This window comes from Pleurotus ostreatus (assembly GCF_014466165.1).
Source record: "Pleurotus ostreatus strain PC9 chromosome Unknown scaffold_2, whole genome shotgun sequence".
In the NCBI taxonomy this organism is placed as follows: Eukaryota; Fungi; Basidiomycota; class Agaricomycetes; order Agaricales; family Pleurotaceae; genus Pleurotus; species Pleurotus ostreatus.
In genome coordinates, this window is record NW_023503157.1 from 682,043 (window position 1) to 701,244 (window position 19,202).

General features: G+C 50.4%; 6 protein-coding genes across 6 annotated transcripts; 1 reads left to right on the forward strand and 5 right to left on the reverse strand.

Annotated features, from left to right (window-relative positions):
* Positions 1-414: 414 nt before the first annotated feature.
* On the reverse strand, positions 415-1,923 carry PC9H_003004 (uncharacterized protein; the record flags this gene model as incomplete). Its single annotated transcript, XM_036772604.1, has 5 exons — positions 415-420; positions 485-595; positions 649-847; positions 1,200-1,600; positions 1,660-1,923. The coding sequence occupies 5 exons, from the start codon at positions 1,921-1,923 to the stop codon at positions 415-417; spliced, it is 981 nt and encodes a 326-aa protein (XP_036634077.1).
* Positions 1,924-2,207: 284 nt separating this feature from the next.
* On the reverse strand, positions 2,208-2,990 carry PC9H_003005 (uncharacterized protein; the record flags this gene model as incomplete). Its single annotated transcript, XM_036772605.1, has 2 exons — positions 2,208-2,683; positions 2,735-2,990. The coding sequence occupies 2 exons, from the start codon at positions 2,988-2,990 to the stop codon at positions 2,208-2,210; spliced, it is 732 nt and encodes a 243-aa protein (XP_036634078.1).
* Positions 2,991-3,758: 768 nt separating this feature from the next.
* On the reverse strand, positions 3,759-6,016 carry PC9H_003006 (uncharacterized protein; the record flags this gene model as incomplete). The annotated part of the gene is made up of 11 exons (XM_036772606.1): positions 3,759-3,941; positions 3,998-4,098; positions 4,152-4,236; positions 4,298-4,488; positions 4,546-4,630; positions 4,686-4,815; positions 4,868-5,101; positions 5,156-5,299; positions 5,355-5,391; positions 5,441-5,606; positions 5,672-6,016. 11 exons carry the CDS (start codon positions 6,014-6,016, stop codon positions 3,759-3,761), a joined length of 1,701 nt encoding a protein of 566 aa, XP_036634079.1.
* An 821-nt stretch (positions 6,017-6,837) lies between these two features.
* Positions 6,838-7,716, forward strand: PC9H_003007 (uncharacterized protein; the record flags this gene model as incomplete). The annotated part of the gene is made up of 4 exons (XM_036772607.1): positions 6,838-7,032; positions 7,090-7,245; positions 7,308-7,330; positions 7,386-7,716. 4 exons carry the CDS (start codon positions 6,838-6,840, stop codon positions 7,714-7,716), a joined length of 705 nt encoding a protein of 234 aa, XP_036634080.1.
* Positions 7,717-8,694: 978 nt separating this feature from the next.
* On the reverse strand, positions 8,695-10,535 carry PC9H_003008 (uncharacterized protein; the record flags this gene model as incomplete). The annotated part of the gene is made up of 10 exons (XM_036772608.1): positions 8,695-9,076; positions 9,262-9,287; positions 9,343-9,392; positions 9,446-9,474; positions 9,529-9,844; positions 9,898-10,014; positions 10,070-10,167; positions 10,219-10,247; positions 10,300-10,353; positions 10,413-10,535. The coding sequence occupies 10 exons, from the start codon at positions 10,533-10,535 to the stop codon at positions 8,695-8,697; spliced, it is 1,224 nt and encodes a 407-aa protein (XP_036634081.1).
* A 1,367-nt stretch (positions 10,536-11,902) lies between these two features.
* Positions 11,903-16,645, reverse strand: PC9H_003009 (uncharacterized protein; the record flags this gene model as incomplete). The annotated part of the gene is made up of 17 exons (XM_036772609.1): positions 11,903-12,019; positions 12,068-12,409; positions 12,462-12,535; positions 12,586-12,948; positions 13,011-13,239; positions 13,289-13,409; positions 13,462-13,561; positions 13,624-13,996; positions 14,048-14,221; positions 14,285-14,480; positions 14,533-14,650; positions 14,709-14,820; positions 14,883-15,019; positions 15,070-15,161; positions 15,214-15,741; positions 15,853-16,139; positions 16,400-16,645. 17 exons carry the CDS (start codon positions 16,643-16,645, stop codon positions 11,903-11,905), a joined length of 3,609 nt encoding a protein of 1,202 aa, XP_036634082.1.
* Positions 16,646-19,202: the final 2,557 nt, after the last annotated feature.

The following is a 19,202-nucleotide window of genomic DNA, read 5'->3' on the forward strand; positions in this document are numbered from 1 at the left end:
CAAGAGGTGGTAGTCAGTCACGATTGATGGTCGGTCGCGAACGCTTTCCGAGAACAAGGATTTCAGATTTCTGACATCACAAATTCACACAATACAATAATAGCGTCCCAAATGATGTCGAAGCTGGCTGAGTGATAATCGATGCTGTTTCAGGCTTTCGAATCCTAAACGCCCACACAGCACATCACATTGTTACAGAACCAACTACGGAACAGAGGAAGTAAGGGGAATCAGATGGCTATCCGGTAAGCCTGTATTGTGCTGGGCGTTCATTCATGATAGGGTATCCACGCGGCGAACAGCAGTCGTGACGCCGAGAAGGTTAAAAGGGATTGCGGCGAAACTTATTCCGAAAGAAAGCAACGAACACAACAAAGCAGCCCGACATTAGAATACTCGATATTAATCTGTGTATCACACCTGCGCCCACAGAAGTACGAGTAAGCCTCGTATCGAACAATAGCAAAAACAAAGGAATACCCACCAAGCTCAGCTCCAGTGTCCAGACTCTTCGCGCCCACAGTTTGACCGTTTTGGCAGGCTGCCCTTCTGATTCGGGCAGCTCAACGTCAATCCCATCCCACCAGCACTTGCGCTAGATCAGACAACATTAGGACCGTAGAACACATAGGAGGGCATATTACGTACTGCGGGTTTCCGCCAAAAGAGCAGCAACTTTTGCGCAGTCGCCATTTGGCTATAGTCGACTGTTACAGGTCTCTCCCCATTGGAAGCCGGAGGATGATGCATAATTCCCGTCTTGAGCAGCACTAGTGCGATAGACGAAATACAGCATCTCGAAGGCTCCAGTGCTCGATAGCCCCACTCATCTTCGCGATCGAAGCCACTGTTTGTGAAATCAGTATTACAGCACGTCCAGGCGCGAGGTAAGGGGTGGTGAATGAGCACAAAGATCGGACGCTAGCCGAGAGAACGACACCCTCGGGATTCATGAATAGGTTGCATAAGCGGCTGGCTGCTTCCACACCACATTTCCCAAATGTGTGAGGTACATAAGCAGTGAAAGGACGCTCATGTCGATGCCATCGAACTTTGTTCTCCTTTGCGTCGCCGCGTGCTTAACAGCTGCCATGGAGCTACCGGAAGCAGCTGCAGGGATTACGCAGCTCTAACCGACATAGACACCCAATTACAAAGGCACCAGAACTTGCAAATGATGCGGAAGTGGATGCACGCACCTCATGCAAAGCATATCAATCAGATGCTGCTCAGCAAGATTATTCTCCTTGTTGACGTTTCTCTGAAGCGCGGTAAATATATTCCTCTTCTCCATCAAGTATTCGCCACACTTCCTCTTCAGACCCAGCAGTATGTCGTTCGCGATGCCGTTCTGGTCGGTCGCCGCGTCACTCTCCTTGGGAGGGATAGAGAAGTATTCCAGCTCCTCACGCAGTACGATTATAGCTTGCTTGGACAGTAAGGGATTTTGTGAGGTCGCGGACCCGAATTCGCTCGGTGGTGACCCATCAAGAAGGTGCTGCTGGGCACTTAAGAGACCAGGGGAGGTAGCAGTTCCGTAGAACGCTTCTGAGGATGTGCGAAAGAAGGTGAGGACGTATTGAAAGCATTCTGGATCGAACTGGGGCCTGCATTAGCTGCTGAACTGTACATGGAGCGAAATTCGAACTCTGCACTGACATCGACGCCATAGACCTCTTCTTCCTCCTCACCATCCCCGCCGTCCGATAAGGCCACACTCTGCCTGCTGAGAACCAGACCATTGGGGAAAAGGCACAGCAGCACCGACTCAGGCAGGTTCATAATCGTCTCCCGGTCCACTTCAAAGCGACGGCCACGGAGGTCCAGCAGAAGGCGCGTCAGCAATTGCGGCTGCAAGTTTGTATGTGTCGGGGTCTGAGAGACCTGGGTTATAGGCGACGAGGAGATATTGACGGTCGCCATTGTCGTTGTCGTCGTCGGTGTTGAGGAAATCGTTGTCTCCAGCAGCTCAAGCGCTTGCAGCCTTGAGGAGTTCACGTGCACCAATTACCCCTAGATCCCCCTAATACTTCACTAGTACCCCCCATCCTTTTCACGGACTGACGAAGGGCCATATCGTTACGGTGTTGGTATATAGGTGGCGTATAGTGTATAAGTACTCGTAATAAACAGCAAACAATAGCACGATAGCGAGGACTAATTACAGCGGGGAGAAAGGAAAATGTACCCGATAACTTGTATTCCAACTACTCATCCGGAATCTTATCCACTTGCTCCGCAAAATACTTGAACATAAAGCTCCGGGGCGCGACTGAAGAAGGCGGTGGCTCGGCAAATGCCTTGGGTTGAGAGAGCTGGGACTCGGACAAGCCTTTGGGATTGTACAAGACTACCCATGAGCTCAAGATCCCGGAGGTCAGAGCATCCTTCGGTAGGGGAACGAGATTGTCAAACTCTAGTTGATCCGCTTCTTTGGCCTGTCCCGTGTTTGACACAGGTGCCTGAGTGGGAATCTGAAGTGCAATCGCAGGCTTCTTCGACGGGGAAGCGGATGGGGTATGTGCAACTGGAGGTTTACGCGACGGCGATCCGTGTGCCAGGGCCCTGCGTGCTCGCCGTACCGGCGCTACTGTAGTAAGGCAAACAGGAGTTATGCCTTTAGGAAGCCTTGGTGGAGGTGTAGGCGCGGGCTGAAAGGGTGGTCCAGGCGGGCGTACAGAAGCTAACACTATGTGAATTTCCAAATACGAACTCGTGGAAAATGCCGCATTACCTTTAAAGGAAGCAGATGATGGAGCGGATGCCAGTCCACCCTCTAATGCACTTTCCTCCTTTTCCTCTGCACTACAGCTGGATGCTCGGCTAGACTCCCCTCCAGGGGAAGCTGCTTGGTGGGCTAGCTCATGGAAAAGTACTTTTGTCTTTGCTCTTCCCCTCTCTGCAGCATGACGAGATGAACCATGTCGTCTTTTATGCTGCAAACTCGAAATCACTTTGAGACAGCTGCTTTCTGGGGCCATCTCATACATCTAGAACAAAGATTAGAGGCAGAGTTTGTCTGGAGCTAGGATTCAATGGCTATAAAACATACCAAAAATACCAGAGGCAAGCTGAGGTTCTGTGGCCTGTGTGGTGGATGCCTGGAGCCACAACTTGCTTGGCAGAAAGGCCTGCTACCTGAAGCTGCAGCTATGATGAAAATCCTACCTGAAAATGAATGCTGCACCTTCAAGATGGTGGCCTTCTGGTATCTGGCTGTTTGCATTTATTTACATATATTTACTAGCAAGACCATCTAGATCTCAGGCATCGATGCTCCCTGTAATACATACAACCTTGGTTCGTGGGATATACATCTGTTATTATCTACGAAGTACCTATGAAAGACTATAATGGCTCCTTCACAAGTAAAGTAGCTGCTATATTCTGTTTTGAAATAGGAGCCCAATAATGTTTCCTGCTTCCGTTTTAAGCCAGGAGTCATGATTTGCTCATGACTGTCACAAGCGAGTCATCATCATGCATCAGTACGAACAGTTGGAGCTTTAAAGAACAAATCCCGGAAACACTACAGAGCCAATAAGAAATCATAATTATTCAATGCAATATATAGTCCTAAGTGAATGTGTCTAGCTAACGAGTGGCTACAAACTGAGACATGTACGAGTAAATATCAGAAGTCCATGAGGATGCTCGAAGTGCGAATAATCCAGTTGTTAAATTATCAGGAGAACATGTGTCTCCCGAATGCAATGCAATGCTAATGTCCCAAAGTCAAGTCTGAGCCCAGAGAGCTTTCAAAACCTAGAGATGACGCCGAAGGTCCCAATGAAGGCACCAACAACTCCGAGGATTAATGTGGGGAGAATATCCAGTGATACTGATGGAAGAGCATTGTTGAAGGGGACATATGTTGTGGACGAAGATGCAGGATCTTCGAATGTCCCCGTACCGCCGCCAGTGAGGTTGGCGCCATTAGGCTAGAGCGCGCACAAAAATCAGAATGTCATTTTGGAAGAGCATCAAAGAACCGTACCCCAATCGGTCTTGAATCGTCGGCGAAGGCACACGTGCTGGACGTGCAGATGCACTCGCCTTTAATCGGGTCCCAGAAAGGCGTTGAACAATTTTGAGGAACTAAACAGCAGAGACAGTCAGTACGAGTCACGGCATTAGTGTAGAAGACATACGGCGGAATCGTGCTTGCTGCCCATCAGCCACTTGCTGAGGCGGGTTAGGCTTCTCGACAGTTGGGTGGTCCTGAGGACAGCCATACTGCCAGAAATTCATGCATGTCAATAATAGCAAGTTAGAATTGAATAGAATACGGGCGTACGCAAGTGTAGAAGGGGAAATCAGGGAAAGCGCAGTGTTGGATCAGACCTGCTTGACTCGATGGCATGCCGTTGCAGATCTTGGCGTCAACCTGGGGAGTGGAGCATTTGAGGGAGCTCAATTGATCGAGTTGGGAGACGGGGGTGGGGTGCTGGACCCAGTCAAGCAGCTGTTCGCTGGATATGATCCATACTAGTGTTCCATACGTGGTCAATAACTACGTCGCCAGCTACGTTGAAAAGGACTTACCATTCTGTTGGTTCTGCGCCCAGTCCAAGAAAGCATTGATCATATTAATAGTAGAATTTGACGCCGTAGAGCCGGGAACGGAGCGCTATCGATACCCAAGTCTAGAAGTCCATTCACAGATACTGAAAGGAGATACTCACGGAAACGTGGATAGGATGGGTGTAGAGTCCGATTGGCTGTCGGTTGCCGTTGTAGTGTGCCGTAAAGGTGTTTTTCATATATTCGAGGGTGGCCGTGTCGTTGATGGCGCTTGCTCCGTTGGCGTTGTCACTAATCACAAGGTCAGAATGCGGCATAAGTAGACAATATCGTGAGAGCTCACAGCCAAGGATCCATCAAATGGGGTCCGGCGACACCAAGATTGTCGAAAAAGGCGTACATGGGGATTTCCCAGAAGCCAGGGAGCTTCGGTTCGCCTTTGCAGCTTCCAGGAACTTCCAAACAGTCATTCGCCATACCATAGTCCAATGTATACGGCCAAAACGCATCACTATTAGGATCTGTGACGGGAACGGAGGCGGAAGCAGAAGAGTCGTAAGTGAATTTGGATTCATAACTACCAAAATAGATTCAGCTTCTTGGAAACCAATGATATGGAGTTCACACTCACAGCCTCTTAAGAGTATCGACGGAGTAGTTCAAGAAAGGTGCGCGGAAGCCTTTGATGGAGGCAAGCGGAATGCCCGCCAAGGCATTCAGGGCAATAAGGTTGCCGTTGATCTCTCCAGCAGATGGGTCGCCGACATGGTTGACACTGAAGCAGGGATTAATGTCGTACAAAAAGCTAAAAATATAAGAATATAACGCACGTATGATCGGCAATTTCGTTACCGGCAACAAACCAATCTGAAGTGGGTTTAGACGATGAAGCAATCAATTTTTCTTTGCAGCGCACCAGTGACAAGACTGTAATTCGTGTAGCCCAGGGACGTATAGTAGGTCATCTTTGGAGCGCAGCCATTTGGATTCTTTCTGTGCGCCAAGAATTGATTCACAGCATCAAGGGTGTATGACTGAATGGCATCATCTGCAGTGAATACGATGAATTGGGGGACATCGCTCTAGAAAATCGACAAGAGCGGTTGAGCATACTTACTGCATGCGGCCTTTAATAACAGTAACTCACCGGTTGCAGGCCACCAGGCGGTTTCACGCTGGCACAATTGCAATTTGGAAGCTGGCACTTGGAAGCGTCGCAGGAGTATCCGGCCGCCTCAGCACTGGTCGTTGGACCCGAGATGGTCCCTTCGGGCGACTGGGCCGCCACGAGCAAAGGCACGAGCAAAGCGAATAGAGCGCAGGGCAGCATCGTCGATGATTTGAAATGAACCCTGGAAGAGGTAGGGGACCCTTCGTCCGCAAAGTGTGGGGAGGAAATTAGAGGGAGAACCCAAGGAGACTGTAAGGTGGTGAGTGGACTGAAGAAAAGAGCGAACGGTGTAGCCTTGCCGCTAAAAAGTTTGATTCCCATGATTCCTCCAGCTCGCGCGTGCTTAGTCATATGTTCCACCCAACCTGGATCATTGCTGGCCCATTCTGCACACGCTGATTCCTCCTTTCGCCCAGATTTCGTCGTTTTGACGCCGCGACAGATGGTCTTGTGCTCAAACTGGCCGCCGATCAAAGTCCAGGCTTCGGCAGAGCCGTCTGCATGGTCCCCCCATGCCCCCCCCGGCCAGGAGCGTGCATTTCAGTGCATGGGGCGGCGCTCTTCATCGAACGGTCAATAAATTACCAAGTAGATGTTAGACGTTTAGTATGCACGGTAGGCTGCTAAACATAGTTCCATGGATGGTTCTGATTCCGTAAACAGCTCTCTCCCTATAACCAAAATGAACGTGGCGAAATGGGCGGCTGTTTTTAGTACGGAGACCAGCGACCAGTCAGGACTCAGAAGAAGCCTTGTCGCTGCCGAAAATACACACCATCTTCACAAGGCCCGGTGCGTAGGGCATTGTCACGCAGCATTATCGACTATCACAGCCAAATCACAGCTATCACATCCCTGTCACTGGTTGGGAGACCAACTTGGTCGTTGCTGCAATCTCTGGAATGGTCGAACCCCCTAGCGGCATCATATAGATCTGATAGCGACAGTCTCCAGCGACATACATAGAAATCAATTCAGTTGTGTCTTGCTATATAGCTGTGGCAAGCACTCGAGACGTCCGATCCAGACTTTGCTTAATGATGAGCCCTCAAAGAACCTCGATCCCACCGAATGACCTAGCCAGTTTGTCTAGATGGTCATCCCGAACGACACTCGTTTCCCTTTCGACAAATCGACGTTCTATGAAATCTGCGGCTGCAAAGTTGAAGGAAGAGGACAAATCCTACACGGAGAAGCCGTCATCGAGTACTGCGCACGGCTCTCACCCTCTCAAACAAACACAGAAGAGCCACGCTATCAGGCTACTCAAGGCATGTCAATCAACCTCAATTCAGGGAATTAGCTTGCGAGTACCGGAGGGCAAGGGAGTTACCAAGGTAGTTTCAGTTTGGTGCCGTCGCCGACAATCAATCTGACTCCGTTTGGCTGTGCAGGGTGCAGAGGGTGGCAGGCCGCTGGCGAAGATAAAAACTAAGTTCTTAGCCATGATAACTTGCATTTGTGGGAAGGACGTGATCAACGGGGACGAGTTGCCGAGGGCGACTCCAGTAGAGGGTGACCCCAATATATCAGATCCATGGAATTACCAGGTCTGTCTCTTCTGTCTCTGCTGTATTTCGATCGACTCAACGAAACCGACGGCGAATTGCAGCACAACGTCCACTTAGACCCAATGTGCGCCTCGCATTCCATGGAATTGATCGTAGCGTTTCTAATTCTGCCTATCTAGTGACTATGGTATTCCCCTGAATTGGGCCAACCACATAGACATACAATCATACCTAAGCGAGGCACAGCTAGACTATACGGAAACTACGATTTCCGATTACATGCTGTTCAAGCAGGAACCTCCGATCGTCGCATTGAAGCGCCTGCGTTCGTGGGGGATACGCCCTCATCTCGACGAGACTCATTTAAGGCATCTAGAGCAGGTAATGCAAGCAGGTACCACCGCACATCGTCGAAGACTGGAGCCATCCAGCACCACCGCAACTGCTCCCTCGCCACAGTCACTGAAGGAAGAAGTCAATGAAGAGGAACCACCGGCGTACTCTTGCTAAGGTATGCCGCAGGCCTTCCGGTGGTGGTACATAGTGCTCCAAAATATATTAGACATATGCCAGTCCGTTCATAGGTCATTCGACGTAGGCGACCTATTTGTGCGCCTACCAATAGTCTGTGTGTACTTGTACTATTTATCACTTCGTAGCTTTCCCATTGCATGTCTAGTTATTTAAATAGACGAGTACGATATTAAATGGCATTAAACTATTATTTTGTTTTTATATCTACGTCTATAAGATGTATCGCAAATAACATGCAGTGGAAGTTAGGTACGCACCAGTGCACCAGTGACTAGGTTCTTATCTAGAAAGCCACGCCATCCCACACGTTGACGGCAAGGGGGGGCACCATCTGCGGCAAGGTTGTTATACAGCTGAGCTGCGTCAGTGCCAGGGTGGTACCTGAGGCCTGAATTGTTTGTCGCGAGGGTGGTCTATTGGTTCGGGTCATACGAAGTAAGTGGGGCCGCTATAATTCAAGAGAACTTGAAAGACATGAGGATTGAGTACTGAGTAGTATAAGAGATGGGGGATGAAGGGAAGGGACTCACCCCTAGCTGCTGTCCCCTCTGGGAGCCAAGGGAAAAGATCGTAGAGGAAGAGGGTGATGCCCTTATACGAAATACTAGTCGTCCTGCGATGAAGCATCTTTGGTTGAGCGATTTGGAAACATACCTCAGACCCACGGATAGCATTGGTCATGGCATGGATGGGTGTTCCCTTTTTACTAATCCAACGGTGTATAATTACAACTACAAGCTAAGGTCCATGGCGAGATATCAACAAAAGCCAGATCGAAAGCGGTGGTATCCTAAATAACAAGATATAATATAATGTAGCAATACTCGTAGTAGAAGCGTGAACGAAGGTGGTGAGCCTCATGGTCATGAATCGACATGAGGTGGTCGGATACCTGCGAGCCCGAAGGCCGTCATTTAATGGACCGGGCCAGAAGGAGAAGGATAAAACGACGCACTATGATTTCATTGTCAAAACACTTTGACTATAATATTTATCAGCATTCATGTCGGTAAACGTCCCGACCCGGGTTGTCCTGACGGTTATTTGAGGTTGTGGACCGGTTGATTTCTTCGCTGACTTGATGTCCGCCAGTTCCACATCAGAAGCGTACATCCGTCTATTGTACTCGATATCTTGTTGGTTGTCTTGTTCTTCTTCATAAGCGGGTTCGAGATCGACAATCAGCTCGCCTTCGTGGGCACCGTGTCGCCAACGAACGCGCGACAGTTCTACGTTGTTGAGCAGCCACGCGGTGTCCGACCCAAGCTTCGCAGCCAGTGATTGAATGGAGAGCATAATCCTCGAAACACAGACCGATGTGATGCCCAATACAAAACTGAAGGCGCGAGGACAGGTGGTGAAGGCGAGTGATGCGATCAGTGAAACGTAACGCGTGTTGGGGAATGGTTATTTTTGTGTGTAGAGCGCGTGTAAGTGGGACAAAGCCAAGATTCAGAAGTTCGGGAAGAATGGAACTGTCGATGAGCGGTGAAAAGCGCGGGTTTAAGAGGGAATACGCACTTCGAGAAGATGGCAGGGATGTTCAGCTGCAGCCCATTGTTAGCTGGACTTTCTCGGCATGTCGTACTCGGCAAAACTTACGTGAGGGGTTTTCTCCATGAAGGCACCTATGGCGGTGAATCCGACAGAAACTGGACAGAATCAGGTCAAAAAATCAACTGAGGTCGTCTCACGGCCTTCTCACCGAAAGTAATCAAGTAGAAGAATCCACCGCTGGGAACATGGGTTAACGTTCTTCAGTCGCCAGTGATGATGGGAACGCCTCACTCTTTTAGTATCCTCTGCATAACTGGGCTTTTCTTCAACATTTGCCTGTTGCTGACTGCTCGCAGAACAGTGAACATATACAGTAGCGTGTGGAGGACCAGTGGTGGGAGGTAGAGTCGCCAGAAACCTTGAGGCCGCTCAGCGCGACAGCCTCGGATACCAAATGCAACCAGGGTCTGGAGAGGGCGAAGGTTGATTGATGCCGTGCATGCGAATGCCAGCGATATGCTGACGGAGACTATGAAGCATGCAATCACGATATTCTGAACGAGCCTCGAGTTTGAGAATAAATAATACACTCGTAGAACGAGGATGGCTAGAGAGAAGGGCTCGTTGGAACGGCGTCGTGGGTGTGGTCGAAACACTGACCTTGAACTATGCCCAGCACTAAAACGGTTAAAATAAAGCAGGCTTTTATCGCGCGGAGGCAACTAGATGTCGCGGAATCAGTAAGGCGAGTCTCTGCATCTGGATGCTTGCTTACAACTAAAATATACGACTGTCAGTACTGTGAAAGCGATATAGTGACGAATCTACTCACCACAGTTGTAGGAGTTGTAGTCTGAAAACCTGGAGGGAGAGGAACTATCAGAAACGGGTAATAATGTCATAGCACAGGACTTGCAATACAACGGAAATCTGAGTGAAAGAGGTTAATGGTGGACGGAATGGAGGAGTTAAATTGCGTACAAAATGATGATCGGCGTCATATACCGATTCTACAGCGAGATCAGACTTGGTGGCATAGGACGATTCGATATGAGGGCTCACTGCCAAAAAGAGCATCCGGGACTTCGACCAACCTCCCCTCCAGAAACACTGAATCTAAGAAGGGTGGGATCAATGTGGGGAAGGGGTATAATACGGATCCGCACTCTACTCACTTCGCTATCTAGCGTGATGAACCATTCATAAACTAAAAGCGCGAACGTAGCGATCGTCAGAAGTCGGGCGGCCTCAGCCCCCTCAAGGGACTGAAGAATTAGAGGATCTCTGTAGTCCTCCATCGCATGTCGCGGCGAGAGAAAGAAAGTGAGATGTCGTGGGGAAGTGTTCGCAAGATAGAGTCCTGCCTGAGTCTGCAGGGGCCCGGGAGATGAGAACGAGCGTCAGAAAGCGTAAATCAGTAGGAACACACCCTCGAAGAAAGAAAGACGAGACGAATCTCTCGTCACATATAAACTCGTCGCAGGGTTCAAAGAGACTGGCAGCCGTCACGGGCTGGCCATAAGGGTCCTTCTACCGGAACCAATCAGGTGGTGTTGACAGGTACGATCTGGTGATGAGAAGGGTTTTTTGATTTGTGAGTCCCGTAAAACCAAACATTGATCGAGGGCAACCACATCATTCAAAAGCTTCTCCGAGATCAAGTACAAGGGCGTCGAGGTCGTAACGTTTCAAGTAATTAGTTCACCGTGGGCTGTGCACTGCTGGGAGGTGCCAGTAAATTTGCTGTGAAAGTGAATGAATATAGATCGTCGTCGTGTGTGCAGACTCACAGACCAGTGATCATGAAAGTTTATGTCCGAAACTGATAAGCAGCATGGAAAGCAGCATCAGGGTGCTCGATACTTAGGCGACGAACTTTTCCGGTCACCCTTCAGTGTTCATCCCGACCCTCTTATGGGTATATTATGGAGCGAGGTGTAGCTGTTGTACATGCTGTAGCTATTGAATGAAATGGATCCATTTGCTGCGCCATTGACAATAGGAGTTCAGCAGTTCAGTGCTTCAGCTTTATGCCTTACACCGTGATAGTCTCGAGGCTCACGCACCGACACGTTTTCCCCATCGATCTCTTGGCCAACCTTGGTACAACCTCTCGGCGTCGATCCAGGTCAGAGTTCAGAGGCCCTTGATCCCGCCTGCGCCACGGTGGCGAGCCTATATGATAAGATGTCAGAGTCCTGAAGATGTGATTGAAACGCCCGAGTCAACCTGTACTGTCACTAACGGATCCCTGCTGTTGCATGTAGCAAGATACTAACTAAACATAATATGCATCAGCTCATACATATTGGGAAGAACTGGCATACCGGTGCATCCAAGAACCTAGAGGTGACGTGGATCAGAGGTAAGGTCAAAATAAATCGACGATATCATAACGTCGGTGCTGCAGGAATTGGCGGAATGCTGGTTGGAGCCCCTGTGTCGATAAATGATATTATTTCCTAGTATTGCCTAGTGTTAAAACTACATGAACATAGTGTATATGTGCCTGGGGTATCTTGTAGATGCAGAGGATGAAACGAGATCTAAGGAGCGCGGAATTGGAAATCGAGAAAGAGATAGGGAGTCGATAACATAAACGTAGCGGAACGATGCTGACCTTCCGCGTTACAGCCCCATAATTTGATGTGGGGTTGACCGTCGACTACGCAATCGCGCTAGCTTTGTCTAAAAGCCCGCGAACCCTCCGACTCAACCTCTCAGCTTCCAGTTTCCTTTCAAGCACTTGATGTGCCGGAGTCTTCTTCCTAGGCATCCAGAACTTCCCAACAGCGTGTTTGCCTTCGTTGTCCTCGTCACCTCTTTCAACCTCCTTTGTTTGAGCCCTAAGAAGTGCTTCAGCCCTTCGCTTGTTCACATCGGATAAATCCACAACGCGTGGCGAAGATGAGAACCGCAGAACATCCCTGTAGAGAACCTTTGTCTCCGTTGTTAGTGAACGTAATGTTGGACGCTGTAAGCGGCGTGCATCTTCGTCGTCAGAATCGGAGTCTAGGTCCGACGCCCGCGATGGGTCCAATTCTGGTGTAGGCTGTCGAGTGATGGGTTCTGGGAGAGGAGGAAGCGATTGGATGTCTCGCACGAGATCTTGTCCTTTCAGGTATGCATTCTCCGTGCGCAGATAACGAACTGTACCACGTAGTGCTTCGATCTGTGCACCATTGTTTAACCCATGCTTTAAACACGGCGGGGAAGTTACGTACTTGTTCTAATAGATGTGATGTCTCCAAATTTCCTTCCACGACGATGGCCTCGGCCTCAACGGCAGGAGCAGGCCCTAGAGACCATGTGAGTATGTGAATGGTTTGCGCGCAATTATATCCGCACCTGGTCGATCTTGACCAGCAGTCATAGCCCTCAATTGAGCGTTCTCCCTCGTATACTGGTCTACATCGGCCTGGAGCTGTGTCATCTCTTCAAACAGGTCCCGTTCTTTCTTTTGTGCTTTGCTGACTTCGTCCTCGAGCTCGGAGATACGATCAGCCTGCTTCTTCAGGCCTTCCATTCTACGCTCCATTAGCTCAATCTTGACGACCTTCTCTTGGATGTTCTGATCCCTCGACTTTATTGACCGCGCGAGCCCTTGTATCTCATCGTTAAGGGAGGCAACTTTACGTTCCGCTTCAACGTTGATAGCGAGAGCGGCCTTGATATCGTCTACCCTAATCACCCAGGGTGCGACCCCAGTCACTACACAATAAAATCAAATGTCAACATGAGCGTCAACGGCATTAACATGGAGAGAAACGTACACTTGACGACATTCTCCTGTTCTGATATCAGGGGCAGCAATTTGCTGACATCGTGATTGAGCAAGCTGATGCGGTTGGTGACGGCTTCCCACCACGTCTCTCCTGGTTTAGCATCATTGAGCACTATGGCTCCAGCGGACTGTTTAGCATAAGATAGGACAGTTGCCAACTGGAACGAGGATTTAGCGCCCCTCGCATCATTGCGATGTGAAAGGATTAATTGAGCGAGCTAGCACATCATCTTAGTGGTATAGCGCGGTTTAAAATAGGGCACCTACTGAGATACCGAAATTGAGGAGCTCAGTCAGCATGTCCGTCGATGACTTGAAGCGAGGTATCAAACGAGGGTTGAGTGCAGCGGAGTCTTGGAGGAGATCTTCTAGGCGCTTCGTGATTTTCCTGGGGTATATACAAGTTAGCAAGGTACAAGGATCGAAGGTATTGGGTGTACCTGGATAGCGTCTTCGGGCCCTTACATTGCTCAAGGATGTTTTGCATGGGTTGGAAGAATTCAACGTCAGGATCAAATCCACCCATATCCAGCACTACATCTGATAGTATCGAAAATAAATGAATGTGTCTCAAAATCTCAAAAGAGGACCATGATGCTCACCTGGATCCTTCAAGATCTCCGACACAGCCGTCTTGCTCAATCCGACAGAGGCAACGAACGAATCCAAATCGTTCTCCAGCATAAGCGCGTGCCCCAGCTCAGTCTCGCCCATATCCAGCTGTTCGTATCCACTGAAGTACGCTTCTGCAAGATGTTCAAACTGCGCCTGTATCTTCGCCACATCCGACACGCATTCCATTTCCCGGAACTCATCGCGTCGAAGCAGCTCGATGTGCATGTCGATACGCTTTTCCAGGGGCGCGATCTCTGGGTAGAGCCGACCGAGAGATAGGAATGAATCCACGTCGCATCGTCGCAGAATGGCAGCGAATCGCTTGCAGAGGGTCGACAGGTTGGCAAGATTCCCTCGCATCTATGTAGGTTGTGGATTAGACAAGGTAAACGGAGCAACGGAGGCGCTCACATCACAGATACCCATGAGGACCTCGGTAACAGGTCCATTGCATGAATCCGGGAGACCATGAGCCTGTGCCGCGATGGAACTGATGAGATCGGCCTTCCCGGCCAACCGTTGGAAGAAGAGGTAGCAGCTAGTCGCATCGCTGTCAGACTCAACGTATAGTTGGGGTAGATACGGCTGACGGTGGGGATCGTGGTCAATATCTACCCGAGTACCCCGTTAATAGAAGCGTAGGCAAACCTGAACGATTGCCAGCAATTCCTTTGCCTCCCTTGCTTCAAGCTTGCCGAGTTCAACCTCGAGGAGACGAGCTTGATTCTTGGACGCAGAAGACTGGAGCTTGAGGTTCATAGCTATCATAGCAGCGTTCTGGGAGGCCGCCCTATCGGACTCGGATTGGGCGGTCTGCGTCTGCGTTCGAAGGCCATCGAGCTCACTGTATAGAAAATTGATACGTCTGGCCGTTGGAATATGGCTGAACAACTTACGATTGCAGTTGTAGCACCAGCTCCCTGAATTGTGCTATGGTGCCTTCTAGATCCAGGCACGCCTCCTCCAAGCCCTCAATCTTGCGAAGATACTCACGTATTTCTGCGTCCTTCGCGTCTGTGCAGATGCTGTGCGTAAGCAAATATACCTGCGTAGAGAACGGGTCAATCGTTACCAAGGTCCTCCTGCAACGCTTTCTCCGTCTCGATATGATTCTCTTCCAGTTCATCGTTGAGTTCTTTAAGTGACTCGAGGTCCTCAATGGTGATTTGCATTTCATGGATTTTCTAAGGCCAACGGCGATCAGCACCCCATGAACCAAGTTTCAATGAGGACGTAGCTTCCGTACCTCATCGAGAATGTCATTACGATCCGTGAGCTGCAGGAGCAATTCGTCGGCAGCTGCGGTAGCATCCAACTGAGCCTTCAGCTCGTCGATGAGGATTTCCGCGTTGGTTAACTGCCCAAGAGTCGACTCATATTGACCTAGATGATCCCATTCAGACATATGCCGACGATGAAGCAGTGAGGCCCACCTTGTATTTCATCAAAGCCGTCGACATCTTTCTCGAGTTCTGCAATACGCCGGCGGTGTTCGCGTTCATTCTCTTGGGATATATCGCGTAGCCTAACCCCACCAGTTTATGATATACAACATAGGTCGCGGAAGGACAACATACCTTATGAGAGCTTCCTTCATCCTCTCGTTCTGCTTCTCAAGTTGTATATACGCTAAACTGTTCTTGCCCGTGTCAACGGTGGCACCAGCCTCGTCGGATTGCTCCCCAGTAGCTCCACCTCCCCTTAGCACGCCTAGTTCGACCTCCAGAACCGCTACCCTCTCTTTCAACTCCCTACATTCCTCCATCGCAGTCTCAGCTTTCTCCTCAGCCACCTCTCTGTCCAGCATGACCATCTCCAACTGCTCCGTCAAATCCTCAATCCGCGAGTCGAACGCCTCCTTCTCCTCCCTCGCATCCTCGCTCTCCTTCCGCGTCTCTGCCATCTCTGCCTTCAGCTGCGTAATCGTCGACGTCAGCGCCGCGATCGTGCTCTGCTGCTGCGTCAGCTTCCCCGTCAGCTTTGGCCGAATCGTGTTGAGCACTTTCTCCGTCTCCGTGAGCTTCGTTTGGAGCGCTTGGATGGTGTGTTGATCGGATGCGGACTTGGATTCGAGGAGACGGACTTTGGAGAGGAGGGTCGCGTTGCTATTTCCTGAGCCAGAAACGGCGCTATCATGAGAGACGGAGGGTCGCAGCTCGGAGACAGGTGCAGCTAAGTGGTCATCAGGCGTGTCGTGCACAGGGGCAGGCTCGGACTCGGATTCATCTCCAGCTGGTAGCTCGGGAGTGGAAGCGAGGGGAGGTGGTGGCGGTTTAATAGAAATCGATGCTGTTCTTTGTAATCTAACGAGCTGAGGCGCACTTATGGCGAGCGGCGAAGACGTCCTTCGTGACTGGAGCGTACCTGGCGATATATTGCGGTTACGGGTGCGAGTCGGCGAGTCGGCCAACGAAATAGAGGCGTTTAGAATATTGGGGGAGGTAGAATCCTGAGAATGAGCAGAGGAACTAGATGATTGGCGAAGGCCGAGAGAGCGTCTTGACTGGAGGGCTGGGGTCAGAGACGATGATGCTTTGATCACAGGAGTGCGTTTCGTAGGAGATCCTTGCGTGCTTCGGGAGACAGCTGTCCTCGAAGACGAAGCAGACGAAGAGGGTTTCCCGGGACTCAGCGAACGAGGGGACGAGGGAACCGTCGACGACCGTAGAGAATTGGTCCTCTGGTGCCCCAATGTTGGGCGCGTAGAAGCCATTCGCTATGATAGATCAGAAACATCCCCTCGACAAAATATGTTCTGCTCACTGGTTCTTCCACTTTCTCCATCCCAAAGTTCGCTTTGACCTGGCTGGGTCTGACGAACATCCCATATCCCGGCTTGCACGGAAAGTATGCTTCGCCGTTGACCGTTCCATCATTCTTGCCCTTCTGTTCATATAATTCGACACCGATCCAGTTGCCTGGAGAGAACTTTGTGGACCCAACGAAACGAACGACGCCGCGGCCGGCGGGGATTTCGACGACGCTTCCTACGACGGGCCCCGAGCTCATTTTCGCGTGTTCAAAACGTTAGTTTCGCGTAAAATACGGCCGGGACTCGCAGCATGTTCTAAGTGCAATAATGAATGATGAGGACAGGCGACGCGCATTTAGGCGCTCCATTAGGCGCCCAAATATCTTCTCTGGCACCCTGCAACATGCGATACGAGAAGGTAGTGAAAGAAGAAGAAAGCTAGACCATCGAAACTCGGGCGTACGTCGACAGACTTGTCATCTGTGGGTGAAAGATATGTCGTTCGTCGACCGATGCTGACCATCTAACCTTTAGCACCCAGCGACCCAGCGCTCACATCCTAACTCCTCAGATATTACGCCCATGCATTATCCTGTTTCGCCTCCGACAATAATGGCTGGTCTCCCAGTCCCGGCACCGTAGCCCACGTTTGCAGCACGTACACCCATCTAAAGGATACAGAATAGAGTGGATCTCGACTCGTAAGACGCCAACTAGATGCGGTAGAAACGAGTTCTCCCAAATCTGAGGCACGGGGCAGACTATCAAAACGTGAACGCACATGCCTTGCGCAGTGAATCACCTAGCTCACTCACAGTATCACAGAACCCTTAAACAAATATTCAAAAGACACGATGCCGCTACGCAGTGTACTACTTTTGTCGCTGCCGTCCAGACATCACTCGAGTACTCTCACAGTGAGCATCTCCCTCGTTCACAATGTTCTCCCAGCTTTCCATATGACTGTGTATGTCCAACTTCTGAACTTCTCTAAACTATGTATGACTGATAGCCTCCGAGGGGAGAAAGCAAATGAAAGATAGAAACTGGGAGAATGTACGACCGCAGCAAGTCTCCTTCGCGACCCATACACATGACATGGATATCGCAGAATTCCTTGCCGTGTGGACCGGTCATCGAACCTTAAGGCGCTTCTCCATCTGCATACAAATAGGCTGTTAACTACTGAAGACTTCATCATTCGGTATCGAACTGACTTTAACCCAAGCCTCAAAATACCGAGTCCCTTACCATGTCAACCGATATCGCGCCGCTGCTCATGCTACCCCCTCCCGCTCCGAAGAATTCATCGTATCCGGACATTCTCCTGCGCATCAAAACACCCTACAACGCTGACGCGTTCGAAAATTTCTTCCAGAGGTTCCCTCATCTTCGACAACAATACCCTAACCTCGTACTGAAGCTGCGCAATGGCTTCCCCATGGGCGAATTCCCCGCTCTTGACAAAACGGTCACTTGGCCAAACGGTCAAGCAGTCGAAAAGCATCGGTCCTTCGTGGATGAATACTTCGTAGAGGAGGTCAGGGAGGGTAGATTGAGCGGGCCGTATTCTCAGGAGACGACCGAACGTATTCTCGGTGGACCTTTTCAATGCTCGCCGATCACGGTCAAAATTCAGCCGCAAAACCCAGGAGAAGAACCCAAGCTGCGCGTCTGTATCGATCTTTCGAGGGGTACTCATTCCTACCCCGCAACGAACGAGTACTCGGATATACGTGATTTCCCTACGAAGTTCGATTCAGCGCTACAAGTTGCCGAGATTGTAAGGCATTCTCCTCCTCGCTGCTGCTTTAGTGCTGACATATATCTTCCATAGGTTGCATCAGCTCCAAATGGAGCACAAGCTATGACTTTGGACGTCTCGAAATTCCACCGCCGCACGCCTCTATGCCCCGCCCACAAACGCTGGTTTGTTATACAAGGTCGACCCGGACAATTCTACGTTCAGCATGCCTGCCCGTTTGGGTCGAAGGCCTCCGAAGGAAATTCGGGGGAGATAGCCAACGCCGCTCTCGCAATTTGGAAGGAACTTGGCGTAGGCCCTATTTGCAAATGGGCCGACGATATGGTTGTCTTCCGCTTCCCCTTATCCCCGTACTCTCCCAGAAGCTTCTCTTATGACCGCGTAGGAGCCCTAGGCAAGATTGCCTCTCTTGGAATCCCCTGGCATCCCGAAAAGGGGCAAGACTTCTCGCACTCCTTCACATACGTCGGCTTCCTTTGGGATTTGAGCCACAAGACGGTGGCACTACCACCTGCCAAGCGCTTAGCTTTTCGCGAGAAGCTGTATAAATTTTACCATTCAACCGCAATTTCACGAGAGGACGCGATGGCGGTGCAAGGAACACTTGCCCATATTATATATGTCTACCCACTTGGTCGGACACGCCTCGCATTCTTGATTCAGTTCATCTCGTCTTTTGAAGGCAATGAAACGAGGCGCCTCCCCGAGAACGTTCGGCAAGATGTTGCATGGTGGTGGAATACATTGGGGGACGTGAACTTCAGCCGAAGTGTCGTTCCTCGAGGAGCAGCGCAGAATCTCGGCATCAGCGTTGACGCGTCAGGAGATTGGGGCATCGGAATTCTGTGGGGGAAGCAGTGGGCGGCCTGGAAGAGCCTCCCCGGCTGGGAATCCACTGGTCGCAAGATTGGGTGGCTCGAAGGGGTCGCTGTCGAACTCGCGGCTTACCTCTTAGAAGCCAAAGGTGTCAGAAACACCCACGTCCTCATTCACTCTGACAATCAGGGCGTAATTGGGGCGTTCAATAAGGGCTCGAGCGCGAACATCCA